Source organism: Styela clava, chromosome 7 (genome assembly GCF_964204865.1).
Source record: "Styela clava chromosome 7, kaStyClav1.hap1.2, whole genome shotgun sequence".
Taxonomy (NCBI): Eukaryota; Metazoa; Chordata; class Ascidiacea; order Stolidobranchia; family Styelidae; genus Styela; species Styela clava.
In genome coordinates this window covers 6,970,356-6,984,973 of record NC_135256.1, presented here as the reverse complement: position 1 = coordinate 6,984,973, position 14,618 = coordinate 6,970,356, and the positions used below count along the sequence as shown (strand labels likewise).

At 35.1% G+C, this 14,618-nt stretch overlaps 1 protein-coding gene and 1 long non-coding RNA gene across 2 annotated transcripts; both read left to right on the top strand.

The window, feature by feature from the left end:
* The first annotated feature begins 945 nt into the window (after positions 1-945).
* LOC120327879 (aldehyde dehydrogenase 1A1-like) lies at positions 946-10,351 on the top strand. Its single transcript, XM_039394235.2, has 11 exons — positions 946-1,858; positions 2,141-2,245; positions 5,279-5,419; positions 5,917-6,046; positions 6,456-6,517; positions 7,031-7,196; positions 7,669-7,848; positions 8,039-8,223; positions 8,482-8,649; positions 9,008-9,165; positions 9,526-10,351. Exons 1-11 carry the CDS (start codon positions 1,808-1,810, stop codon positions 9,677-9,679), a joined length of 1,500 nt encoding a protein of 499 aa, XP_039250169.2. The 5' UTR covers positions 946-1,807; the 3' UTR covers positions 9,680-10,351.
* Positions 10,352-11,285: 934 nt separating this feature from the next.
* Positions 11,286-14,550, top strand: LOC120328534 (uncharacterized). Its single transcript, XR_005567664.2, has 3 exons — positions 11,286-11,425; positions 12,921-13,025; positions 13,616-14,550. It is a non-coding gene; the product is annotated as an uncharacterized LOC120328534 (long non-coding RNA).
* The last annotated feature ends 68 nt before the right edge of the window (positions 14,551-14,618 follow it).

The window sequence follows — 14,618 nt, the reverse complement described above, 5'->3', positions numbered from 1 at the left end:
AATAAGGAAGATCGGAATAAACTTATGACCTAACCCTTAACTGGTACACATACTACGGGAGTACTTTTCAAGAAACAGCAATATTCGACATTTCAGTAGTCTTTAAAAAACAATGAATAAAAATTTATTTTACAGAGTGAAAATTAAAGCATCAGCTGCAGTAAAGCAATATAGCAAAAGCAATTTACTTTAGAAAAGAAGACTAAATTGTTGAACGGTGAAACAGACACACCGTTCGTCATCTCGCACCCCTGTGATTGACTGAGAAGAGCGAATGGCTTTTCCTGCTCAAACTGATTAGCGATATCACCTGATTAGTTAACTGTAATCAAACAAGATAACGGTCGGTAATTAAGGTTTAATTAAAGTCTCGGTGTGTGACTCCTTCTATATCGTTGAAGTGGGGGTTTGAAAATTGATAGAAAAATAAGTGATATTTGAATAATACTTCTCAAATAATATTCTGCTACTATCCACTTAGACCTAAGCATCTTCTGATAATGGCATTAGAGTTGGGATCGACGGGAGTCTGATACCACTTGTACTTGACTGGATGATTGTTAGTACACAAGTAAGCTGACATGATAGTTGTTTGGGTTTCTCGTGTGCACAAGTTTATTCTTTCTAGGGGCCAAATGTAATTAGTGGTTTTCAAAGCTCAGTTTTATTCAAGCTTTCAAGGTAAAGCCAAAAGAGATTTCAAGCGGCAATTTTACCGAGCGATTTCATAGGTAATTTTAATCACCCCACGTATGTGCAAACATACTTTTTAAACATTCCGTCACAAGTACACAACGATGTCTAAAAATTAACACTGACCGTCCTAAGGTGCTTTCTAAGGGATCAGCAATTAAGATTTTATTTATCAACGATATCTCTAATTGCTCTAACTACTTGACAAAATTATCCGCCGATGACACTGGTCTTCTTAACGGTGCAAAATCCATGCAACCCAGGTAAAGCGGGTAAATATTGGAATAGAAGATATATTCGAATTGATAATTTGTAACAGGTTAATAACCAATATAAAATGTTTTCGAAGGGACGATGGCGGATTAAAAATGATAACTAAAAAGTTTCTTAACAATATCAGAAAAACAGAGTTCGCTAAGTCAAGGTGTTACGAATTTGCTTGAGAAATGACAAGACTTGCGGAGGATGGACCGGGAGACGTTAGCGTGATATTGCACAATAATTGCCAAAATATGACACTGCTTTCATGTGATTTGACTTTGCAAATACAGCGGTCGTAAATGCCGTTCTCCCTGTTCGAGCGTTATTGGGTAGAGTCTAGCTTTCAATGATGGGCGAAATGGCTGATATTTGTTTTGAGGTTATCGCAACAGTGCAACATGAGTCAGCTATTTCAGTTTATACTTATACCAGTACATTCGCGATAGTGATGTTCGAGACAGGCAAGTTCTGACAACATGCATCGAGTGGGAAACTGGGGATGAGCGAAGTTCATTTTGTAAATCACGCTGGCAATACATTTGGTGATATAATGTGGTAGGGGAGAGATCAGACATTATTTTGGCAGAATAGCTGCAAACTTGACGAGAGCTGCAAACTGCAAACTTGTTTAGTACTATTCTTAAGTCGGTAGTATATATCAAAGAATCTGGTGGAAGGGAAATCATTAGTAAACTGGTTTGAAAACCTTGGGCGAATAGTTATAGAATAAATATTGTGAGACCCATAATAAAAATAAAAGAATAAACGCAGAGAGAAACGGTATAACCTATCATTCGTGTGTTATTTTATATGTACAGAAATTCAGAATCCACTTTACCTGCTTTTAATCAACATGGCCGGAATTCCACCAGCATTGAAAAATCCTGAAATTAAGTATACCAAGGTGAGATGTATTTTACACACCAGTAATATTATGTTCTTGGAATATTTAGAAAAAATATGTATTCCCGTTGCTGTGACGTACGTAAACTGCACAAAAACTGAAGACAGTCCTGCAAAATACCCTGGCCCGGAGGGCAAAAACTCATGACTATACTGACTTTAATATGACTGATGATGTTGGTTTGACTCTAAAACTGCTGATGAAGTAATTCAACAAGTCTCTGGCAGTGCAGAACTGCTAATTAAATAATTATATTGGTAATTAATTTTTTTATTTTTCAAGATTTTTATCAACAATGAATGGGTTGATTCTAAAGATGGTTCAACATTTGAAACCTGCAATCCTTCAACAGAAGAAAAGAATGCTGATGTAGCAGAAGGAAAAGCGGTGAGTGGATGTAGGTAGTACCAATGATACGTTGTCTAGCAGGTCACAACTTTGTTATAAAGAATCATAGAAGATTTCTCAAGTTGGGTAGTAGGTCAAGTAGGGTAGAAAAATACATAAGCTATTGGCACAAAATGCATAACATTGCAATTTAATATATATTGGTTAGTATATTATATATTATGCAATATTTGGTGTAGCATATCGATTTATACCTTTTGCATTGCTAACGCATTTGTATTTGCAAGAATGAATACCAATTCACTAGTTTAAACCAGCAGTGCCGTGTACTGATTATACGTATAATAGCTTTTAGTTTTATGCCGTTCGCAACATACGCGCTTACACCCATATACAAATATTTACAAGACAAACTGATGCGCCGAACTCAAATACCTTTCGAACGGTGACCGTACATTTGAACCCACGTGCATTTGCACCCGTATATCCGCGGGTTCAATCTATAAAAGGGTGCTAAAATCTATGGGTTAGAGTTAGTATGGGTTCAAATATCCGTAAAAAAATTAAGTAAGCGCAATAGTATGCAGGTGCAATTATCGTGGGTTCAAGTTACGGGTTCAAATGTACGTGAGTTCAAATGTAATGGAATCCTTTCAACCAGGCGAGGTTTACACTTAATGTATTGCAGAACACGTTTCATTTTGCTGATAAAAGAAATAGCAGGGTGGGCGCTAGAAAAACAGAAAATTTGTCAAACCCCATTTATTTTTACAAAGCATTGTGATTAGTTGCTCGAAATGTCGCCCATGCACTTCAGAGCAGTAGCACCTAAAAGGTATCAACCCACAAACCTAGAACCTAAAAGAAGATCATCGAAATAAATATGAGTAAACACGCATTATATTCGTGATCTCACCTGACCTTCAAATTTCCAACCACCACCCTGTATATTTAACAATAACATATAATAGTATGTTCCAATCAAGTATGCGACTGCACTCATCCAATTTATGTAATCATTCGGACTTCACCCTGATTCAAATATCCCCGAATATGTTCATTATTCAATCAAAAAATGCATCAACGAATAAACACATCGACCATTTCAATTTCATTGTTATAAATAGGATAGTTTACGATTGTTCCATTAGCGGCTTCATCATTCAGAATGTAATATTTTTATAAGAACTAAATACCGCATATTCCATTTAATGGAGAATCAATAAGGTGAAATTATAGGGGATATCGTTTTTAAACAAATTTCAGTAATTTACCTATGATGAAAAATAAAATAATGTTACATGTTAATGCCACTCATTTTGAAAATCAAACGAACCAATGATTTTTCGACAGCTATTTCCCATGTTTACAGAGCATTTTATGGATTTTTCAAAACGCCATTTTACAGCAAAAAATTACTTTTTTACCTGTTAGCCAATTGTTTATAACTCAGTAATTATTTTTTGAACACGAGGCATACGTATTGCACGGTAGCTCAAATACAATAGGGATTTTACGACATGTCGTTAAATAAAACACTTTGCAGCGAATTTTACAATTTGATGACGTGCATGACGCTGCAAACGGTGCTATTCATCAAATAGTTGCACAGTGGTTCCCGATCCTAAAAAAACTATTGATACTGGAGTAAATTTTACAAAATTTCATTTCGTAATCAACTCCGAAATATGTCTGATTCATGCATGTTTAAACGGAAACAAGACTCTCCAAAGTACTCCATTGATTTTAATACGGGGCATATCATTATCGAAAACGTATGAAGCTTTATAACATTCCTACTCGAATAACGCACATATCTCAGGACAGTCGCACAAACATATAAATCTTAAGCATCAAGCATATTCACTGCCATGTATACAAATAAGTCGAGTCATTATCAACTCAGGACTGATTGCGCAAGAATTTGTAAGGCTTTCACGCGCGTCCAGCATTCGTGACCGCTGAACAAACATTTATTTTATTTATTGCTGAATCATTGTATAGGCTTGGCCTAAAAGTTTTGAAATCTCACGAAATTAATTTTTTTGAATGCGACATTGCTTAATCAAGAATTGGATGCATTCGCTTAGATTTGAATATTCATACTTTCATTTACTATATTATCTTCAACAGCACATTACTTTTAAAACTTGGAAAGTTATATGAAAAATCTCCGAACCAAACACTGGCTTTAGGTCCTACAGCATAGTGGGGCAATATGAATTTGCTCTCTTCTTATTGATTAAAATCAAATTGAACTCGAAAAATTCTAGTCAAGTCGAACCTATAGCTATGAAAATTTTGCTCAAGTCAGTTTCATATTTATTCTCCTATTTGGAAATATTACATGCGCATTATACCAGGTTTTCATAATTTAAAAATACTGACAATTTAACATAGTTGCATTAACATCGGTATACTACATCTGTACAGTCAAGGCTATAATGAAATGCGCCATAATAAAACAACACCACCAACACAAAAAGAATTTAGATAAAAATGAATAATTTCTCAATACACCAAACAAGACCATATGTTTCCACACTTACCAGCTCATCGAAATATATTCATATAATTTTATGTAATACCAGAAGAATCAGGCTAGGCTTGCAAATTTGCTTTGCATTTTCGAACAAGTGTGATTACCGTGTCTCCCCGAAAATAAGACATTGTCTATAAATACCACGTTTTTATTTAAAATAACTGCTAAACATAGACTTTAATCATATAAACGAGTAGAAAGATTTCTTGCCTGTCGACTGGGTCAGAAAAAATTTCGCGCTTTCGACTAGGTCTTATTTTAAGGGGAGGGCTTATATTAAAATCATTTTTAAAATTCAGGCTAGATCTTATTCCGGGCTAGGTCTTATTTTCGGGGAAACATGGTATATTTAAAATTCAAACATTCCCATATTCCCAGTAACTTTGATATTGAAGTATAATCACAATTTCGGTTTATGGTGTTTGATATGTTGCTGCTTGGTCGTTTGTCCAGATAATGCTAGCGCCCCTTGCCGGAAATGGCGAAATCTAATATTACCGAATATATATTACTTATGTATTACTTTTAAGGCTGACATAGACGCAGCAGTACAGGCAGCAAAAGCTGCATTTAAGCCTGGATCTGCATGGCGCAAGATGGATGCTTCAGATAGAGGACGTTTGTTGTACAAAATGGCTGATTTAATGGAACGAGATGCACAATATCTTGCGGTACGATTCTCTGAGCTTCTACCGTTACATTTTATTTCCCGTCGGTTTGGATAGTGTTTTTATTATTATCTGAATAAATATACCAGTATGACACTTACTCGAAATCCAACAAAATACCTTAAGTAAGTAAGAGGTATTTGTTTCATTCCAGGCTGTGATAACATGACGTGGTCTCGTTGCCCGTCTAGTTGAGGAATATAATAACAATTATTTAACGTATAAGTTTTGTAACTTGTATTGCAGTATTTTTTATTAAATTTATATCAGTTGTTCTCAAATTGGGTTCTGTGGACCGATTTAGGGGCCTGTTTGAATAGCTCTATGTTGTGTTCTTTTATTACGTTTTCGGTTTGAAAATTGTGAGGGTTCGCTGTGACCTCCGAAAAGCGTAGGGGGTCCACAAGCTTAAAAAGTTTGAGAACTACTGTTATATATATCATTTTGAATAAACGTGTTAAACATTTCAGTTAATTGATATTCAAATAACTTTCATTTAGTCTCTGGAATGCTTAGATAGTGGAAGATTGTATGCTCACGCACTCCTTGGTGACATACCAGCTTGTATTAAAGTATTCAGGTACTTTGCTGGATGGGCGGATAAATACCACGGGAAAACAATTCCATTTGGTAAATACATCTATTTCACTATGTAACTTATTATAAAACAATGTTCGGTAATAATGAATTCATGTATCGAAATACTAATGCACTGAAAAATCTTGAGTACTGTTCGCATGAAATGACTTCTACACTGAAGGTTAGAGAAAAAAACATATAGATTTAAATTAATATTTGAAAAGGTTTTGACCTAAAAAGATTTGGCGCCCCCGAAGTATGTGCACCAAGATGGCGTAAAACCCGAACCCTAACCGGGTACACATACTATGTTCAGGTTGTGCGCCATCTTGGTACACATACTTCAAAAACTCCAGAGATTTTATACACTTTGCCAATACATAAATCCTGTACATTATGGAAGAGACATTCTTACAATGGCGCTAGTGATTTGAATTTTTTTGTTTGGTTTCTTCTCTAGATGGCGATTACTTTTGCTATACCAAGCATGAACCTGTAGGAGTTTGTGGAGCAATAATTCCTGTAAGTGAATATTAAAAGTTGAATGGCGTAGTTTATGGTCACAATTCGACCCAATGCTCTTTTACATTTAAAAGCCAATGAGTGCATAATAGATTTATGGTTGGCACATCGTGGTAAAAGTTAGATACATCCCTGCGATCAGGTTTTCACAAGATTGCTGAATCCACCATGAAACTCTTTCATGAAATTCTAACCTATCCCAATATAAAGTATTCTCACGCTTAAAATGTTTTTAAATAATTTCCAGTTTTTACTAACTATAACAGTTTTTTTTAACAAGTAACGGCTGGTTGAACAGAACCGTGTTAAAAGGGGAAAAAAAAGTAAAAACCTCCGTATATAAAAACGATAGGAAGATAAATGATATGGGATGTCGAAACGAAGACAACAAGCATGGTCATAAAATCTTCATGTTTGGACATTGAATGCTCAAATCTTTTATCAGTGCTCGAGTATAAATAAGCCGTTTATTACTTTAGTGACTATCTCACAATTTTCGAACTCTTTTACCAGTGGAACGTTCCCATAGCTATGTTCACATGGAAAACTGCAGCCTGTTTGTCGATGGGGAATGTTCTTGTTCTGAAACCAGCAGAAAATACTCCTTTGACTGCATTGTATTTAGCATCACTTATGAAAGAAGCTGGATTTCCACCAGGAGTTTTGAACGTTGTGCCAGGTTAGATTTCAAAATATACCTATCTTATTTTATCACAATGTATACATTAAAATCTGTATCTAGAACAAGGGCGATCCGCTTTTTGAAACTTTTTCTCACTTGTCTCCGGTATTTACTAATGGTATGTGGCATCACTTTTAAAATGAGAGAAATAATTTCATATTCTCTTCATAAAAATCCCTGCTGTAAGCAATGTATTAGGGTCATTTTTGGGCGTTCCCGTAGTATGTGAACCAAGATGGCGGACACCGGAACATAGTATGTGTATCAGGTTAAGGTTAGGCAATAAATTTATTCTAATTTTCTTTATTTTAGTCCTATTACGAATTCGGGGACTAGCCAAGTGACTTCCGTAGTATTTGTACCTGGAATTATGGCCTAACCCTAATCTGGTACACATACTACGTTCCGGTGTCCGCCATCTTGGTTCACATTCACATACTTAGAGAGTACTCATTTTACCTTATTTCAGGATATGGCAAGACTGCTGGACACGCTCTATCACATCACATGGAAGTTGATAAGATTGCATTCACAGGATCAGGAATGACAGGACGCTTGATTCAGAAAGCTTCGGCTGACTCGAATCTGAAACGAGTCTCTCTAGAACTGGGAGGGAAAAGTCCAAACATAGTATTTTCAGACGCTGATGGTAGGTTTCATTATTGCTGTTTTTTCATGAAATTCGTCTTTTATTGATTATAACTATAAGTAATGTTAAATTCTTGCTTTTTTTTTATCTTGCTTTTGTCTGATTGATTGTATATTAATTACACTTTATACTTATTACAATTAATTAGAATGCGTGGAGTTGACAACTAAACTACCCAAGTATTTTTCAGTTGACGAAGCTGTATCTCTTGCAAATACTGCTGTATTTACGCACAACGGACAGATTTGCTGTGCAGGAACCCGGACTTTTGTTCAAGAAGACATTTACGATGAATTCGTTAGAAAGAGCGTTGAAAAAGCAAAATCTTTGCCATCTGGAGATCCTAGTGAAATCACCACAGTGCATGGACCTCTGGTAATATGTGAAACAATTTATGTGTGAAAATAGTTTAGTTTGCTATTAAGTACATCAATTTTGGCCTCTTCCGATGAAGCATTTTAACAACTGCAGTAATTCGTTTGTGTGGTATATTATGAAGAGTAAGATCAATAATATTGGATAATAGAGACATTAATTAGCAAATGCATTAGATAAGAGCAAACTTTTTGTCATTTTTATATTATCATCCTTAATTTTTTATTGAATATTCGGTGTTTTTTAATAAATTTCCAGATTAGCAAAATCCAAGAAGATCGAGTGTTGGGACTTCTGAAAAGTGGTGTCGAAGAAGGTGCTAAAGTTATGTGTGGTGGGAAAAAGATGGAGGGGAAGAACGGATTTTATATAGAACCAACTGTATTTACCGATCTTCGTGATGACATGAGAGTTTCAAAAGAAGAGGTGAATTTGCAATATATATGTTATTTGTAAATACCAATATCAAATAAGGCCAAAATTTAAGAACACGAAAATAATTCTCATGCGTTCTGTTGTTGCAAGACATTTAAATCGGATCATGCCATCATGTATGCAAGATTTCATACGTAATTTGGTTTTTGTTTATTATATTGGCAATTTTATTCTGGTTGATGTGACAATAAATTGCTTTCTCTTCTTTCCTGCATGCTTAAATTTACTTTTTTCAGAAAAAAATAGAAAATACCTCGTATAGTGCTCAGAATCGCGAATTATGAATCGAATTGCGGCGTTAGCCCGCAAATGTTTAATGTGATATCATGTATATCTCAATCCATTGCAGATCTTTGGACCTGTCCAACAAATTTACAAGTTCAAAGACGTTGATGAAGTTATAGAAAGAGCAAATAATACCCGGTATGGGCTTGCTGCCGCTGTTATTACGAAGGATATTGACAAAGTCATGGCGATTACAAATGCTCTGCAGTCAGGAATCGTGTGGTGAGATTTCAAAAATTTCATTCGAAAGAAAACTATGAGTCCCGGGGAGGAAAGCCGACAAGACGGCTTACCCATATGGCGAACCACGGCCTCTCATTTAGTTACCATTCCATGCCGGGTATTGGATTAGTTAGTTATTTGTTTTGGGAAGCATTGACTTGATGGCGGAGGAAGCCGTAACCGACCAGTGGTTACGTGAACCCCCCTACGGCGGCGAGGAGTCCAGCAATCGTTTCGCACATAACCATCCCCGCATAGGAATGAAATAATAAATTAGCAATCGTATTGTTAGCAGTATTTTCATTTTTAAACGTACATGAGTCTATAATTGCTGCTTGAAATCCGTATAATATTTTGCAGGGTGAACTGTTATTTCCCCCTCAGTCCGGGGGCTGCTTTTGGGGGATTTAAAGAATCTGGAATTGGCCGAGATATGAGTGAATATGCTCTAAGTCAATACACTGAAGTTAAGACAGTTATTATGAAGATTCCTGGATCTGGCGCCAAAATTTAATAAAAAAAAAAAGATTTTAGTGTTAAGACCTGATTTCGATCTTAGTATTCGATCAATAAGTAATTAATTATTTTCATTAAATTTACTGAGATCTTACATACCTCAAGACTCTCACTTCATTTTTATTTTAATTTTGTTCCAAGAAAATCTTCATTAATTATGCTATTATGCTTAATATTTACTGAGCAACAAATACAAACCTATAGTATATGTCTATCGAGTTACATCATTATAAGGTACAATAGATTCTGTGTTTTTACTCTGCTTCTATAATTTAAATGAACTGACACAATATAATGATAATAAAATCCGTCACCTATATCCGCCTCATTCTTTAATAAATTATGATATTATGCTCAATATTTACTGAGCAACAAATATAAACCTATACTGCAGCGGTTCCCAAACTATGGGTCGCGACTCTAATACGTAAATCTTCAAAAAAATATATAAAAACTTAATTAAATTTAAGATCTAAGCTGTGTAAGGTACCTTTTTACAATCTTCTCAAAATAACAAAAAATTGCTACACAAAGAATGACCATGTGGTTTTTTACGCATAGCAATTTTGTAAACTGTACAGTACTTATTACCGTGTTTCCCCGAAAATCACTGACCTATAGTATATGTCTGTCGATTTACATCATTATAAAGTACAATAGATTCTGTGTTTTCACTCTGCTCCTGCAATTTACATGAACTGACATACATACAATGATAATGGAATCCGCCATATGTATCTGTCTCATTCTTTTAATGGTTTACAACTGCCTTTTCATGCGGAATATTATTCCGATACCTATTCGATCCGAGTAATTAGTAATCTAGAAATTTCAGTATTCTCTGAATAATTGTGAAGATTAGATCCAAGTCACACACCTCGCATATTTGTGATTGAAAAGAAGTCACGATCTATCCGGCTAATCCGGTACAATACTTCGCCGGCGCTAATGAGACTGAAATGAGTCCTCAGCATGGGATGGGATATACAGACGTTTCGGCCCACACAGGCACGAGATACGTTTATCAAAAATACACAACAGAAGACAAAGCTCGATTGCCATGATTGCATATTTCGTTAATAAAAGTGACTCATTTCGTTATTTTATTATTCTTTATTCCGTTATTATATAATTGATGAGGGCAAACTCAAAAGTTCCAACGCAGACAAAACAATGTGTGCAACGATGTGCCTGAACGGAAACATATGGGCGACAAGGAACAGAGACATATAAAACAAAGAGACATGAGAGGCTGCGTAGGTTTAAATCACCAGTAGCATTATAGCGTATGAAAAGTATGCCCTGAATATCATTGATTTTTAGATAAATTCACAAGCCCCCAGTTTTACATTGGGAAAAAAGTAAAGGCGTCCCATACCAAAACTTCAAATACAGTTCTCAAGAGATTGTTATTGCTACGTTGACATGCGCCAATCAAAATTCGCATCAACAACGTTTGTTGTTATAAGTATAATCCCAGTCAACATGCAGTGCATGTTAACTCCAGGCCACGGGATCGACCTTATGTAACCCGAGTAATTATGCAAACGTTAATTGCTGACCGTTATCTTGGTTGTTTAGGATAATTATTAATGTGATCGCTAATCAATTTGAGCGGGAATGTAGAGAAGCAATTTGCTTTTCCTAACAAGTCACAGAAGTGCGTAATGGCGAACGATGTGTCTATTTCGCAGGAGCCCGAGATATTCAACGTTATGGATGCTTATTTTGACGCGACATAAAGGTAAGCAAATGTTCTTTAATGAACAAAAAAGGATATATCAAGCCGTTGCTATAATCTGCTTTTCTTGGTATTACGTTTTATAAGTGGAAGCTCGAGGCAAATCGGGGTTTTAGCGATCGATAATTGGAGAGTTGAATAAAATACAGTGATCAGAAAGGTTAAAGCATTGACCTCTCAAGATAAAATGGCAATTTTATATGACCTCTAATTTAAATTTAAAACTCAACTTTGCTAAAGACAGGGCAGACGAAGTTGTTAACATAATTGATAAGTGGCAAAGTGAAATAAGCTGTTCTCCATCGGGACTTGTTATCCGAATAATTGAGACTACCTTTTGATGAATCTTCCTCGTTTTCGTACATTCAAACAGACACTATGTACATTTCACTGACATACCGCTTCAATGAGTTGCATTCGCGGTGTCGATCGGTTTCAGTATATAGTTCCTATTCACGTATGCGCATTTGTGACCAACAATGTGTCAAGGAATATTTTTAATGTTTTTGGTATTTCTATGAATATAATTTTAACATCCGTTTTTATAGAATTCAAACTATTAGTGTAAAGCGGCTCATACTTTATTGTACGAAATTGAAGATACACTCAAATTTTTTTATAAGAAAAGGTATTATATATTTTAAGAAATTACAATTTTGTGATTATATTCATTTCTATTGTATTTATATATATCGTCACGCTAATAACCGAATTGCGCAAGTCATTTTGGGCGATTTTGAGTTTTTTATAAAATAGGAAATTATGTAATGCTGCGCACCTGTCTATTAACTCAGATTTTATTTTAAGAATTTCGAAACCCATAAAAATGGAGATTTAGTATGACATGCACATTTGGGCAATTGTTTTGTCATAATGAATTATCAGTGCAGGACTATTGTGACGTCACAAAGGAAAATAACCTCGGCGAAGTATTTTCGAGTTTTTGCATATCGGATTCTAGCTTAGCGCCTATTAACTTGAATTTAGACTACAGTATATGAAGACGTGCACTTGTGATATTCACCTCCAAATCCAATTCACCTTGGTTGGCTTTCATATTGGGTGCATTGCTGTTTTATTCTTTATATTTAATCTTATATTTCGGGGGGTGTGCAGAACGTGTTATATTGATGAAATATATATTTTTAAACATAAAAAATAATGTAATTGAAACTGATTAGCTATTTTGGGGATTAGACATTGTAGATACTGAGAATTACATTTGTTTTTGGAATTGTTAGTTTTCAGGACTGGTGCATATAGTAAAGTTGCAAAATTGCGTATGTCCCCAAGTCATAGACCCATTTCTGCCTAAGTCACAGTGCGTCATTATGACATCACCTAACTGCGTCATTCAAATTAACTTAAATCCAGCTACGATCAAAAAATTGAACCATGCCAAATTATTGACTCTCAATGGCATAACGATATCATAAGGAAGTTTTTTACGTTTTTCTCAAAACTGCTAAAAATGACTTATTAGCGTGACGATATTCAGATGGAATGAATACATGGTTTGACGATTGTGTGGAACATTGTTTCACAAATAAATATCGACCATAAACTGGAGAAAAGACATAGCGACGATAGTTTCCACATAAGGGTAAATATTGCACTAATGTTACATAATAGTTCTTTACAGCTTAGGCGGCTAATATGCCACTAAAATACTATAATGATAATCGTTGGTCTCTAAGCCTTGAAAATAATCAACGGAAACACTTTTGTCTAGCAATATTTCTTATATAAAAATGTTTTCATTTAAAATAGACTACATGAATCTTATATCAAAGAGGGGTATGTCCACTACCAATCAATAAATAAGTATATTTCAATATTTTTCGGAAGTTTTTTACTGTTTGAGGAAGCAAAAATTTGAGGTTTGAAAATATTTATTACCTGATTAAATAGGACTCATCATCTATGTATACCTTTGAGATTAAAAGGTAAATATGTTTCCAAACACTGAAATTTTGAACAAAAGTCTTGAAGGATAATGACCCGAAATAGATGTGTCAATTTAATCTTATTCTGAATAATTTTCATTGGTCCGAACATTTGAGAGATACTGTCAATGACTGGTTGTGACTGCTGCAAAACAATCTTAATGGAAACCATCTGATAAATACACTGATAATGCTTGAACAGATAAAACAAACTAATATTATTAATTGCCTATTCCTTTCTTTATAGGACAGACCGAGTTGACAACAGTTATTATCCGCGATGGATGACGGTCCTGTGACAATGTCCGCTCGGAAGAAGGCGTTGGGAACCAGTTTTGGTTCTTTTTAAATATTTTAAAGTATAATTTTGACCTTCTCTGCCTTTTTTTTTCTCAGTATTTTATTTTTGCCAGATTTCCTTTTTATTCTTCATACAAATTCAAAAATCTATTAATTTGTATACCATACCGAGTTCAAGTTAAATAAGATCCGGTATCTGTCACCATGACCTGATGTTTATGCATTCATCACGTTTCCAAATTCTTTTCCCATTTGTGGTATTTCTTATTTTTTCATCCATGTAATTGTATTGTTTTGCTGCTGTTTTTCCTTTCTTTTCCTTGTTTCAATTGTGTCGTGTGTTAGTAGTAGGCCAGAGATACAGTGGGAAAACATTATGCAGATTTACCTAAATCAGCGTCAGATTGAAAGTAACTTCTTCGCTCACTTTTTACGTAAAGAGCTACGAGCTGGCTACGGCAAACGGTAGAAGACGGACGGCAAGTCGCGAATATTATTGAAGCTGCTCCTATAGCAATACCTACTCTGTAAATAAGTTAGCTGCGAATTACGACCTGAACGATATCTGGTAACTATGAGAAATCCGAATGTTTGCTCTGATGTTTCTGCGTATGTCCTAATTATGTTGGAATATTTGGACCATACTGGTCTAAACACGAATTTGTTATGTGCCCCCCTCCATAGCTTAACAGAGATACTGTATTTACCGATTCTCACATATGCTTGTGCGATGCTGAGCACCGATTTTTGTTATGACGTGTTGAGTTTCAAGATAGTAGGTTTACGGAACGACATTGGATGAACACTTAAAAATGTTCATTCACTTCTCGTTTCCATAAGAACACGAGGCAAAGTATATTATCGAAAATGCATGGATTTGTTTTGTCTCAAAATTTATATAATGGGATGACACGGGTCATCTGGAGGGCTGATGGAAAGATGCGATTCCT

Excerpts from the sequence above, each read along its gene's own strand:
- LOC120327879 (XM_039394235.2), top strand. The coding sequence starts at position 1,808 with ATGGCCGGAATTCCACCAGCATTGAAAAATCCTGAAATTAAGTATACC. Across the intron at positions 2,246-5,278 it reads ATGTAGCAGAAGGAAAAGCG|GCTGACATAGACGCAGCAGT; the intron begins GTGAGTGGATGT and ends ATTACTTTTAAG. Across the intron at positions 5,420-5,916 it reads GAGATGCACAATATCTTGCG|TCTCTGGAATGCTTAGATAG; the intron begins GTACGATTCTCT and ends ACTTTCATTTAG.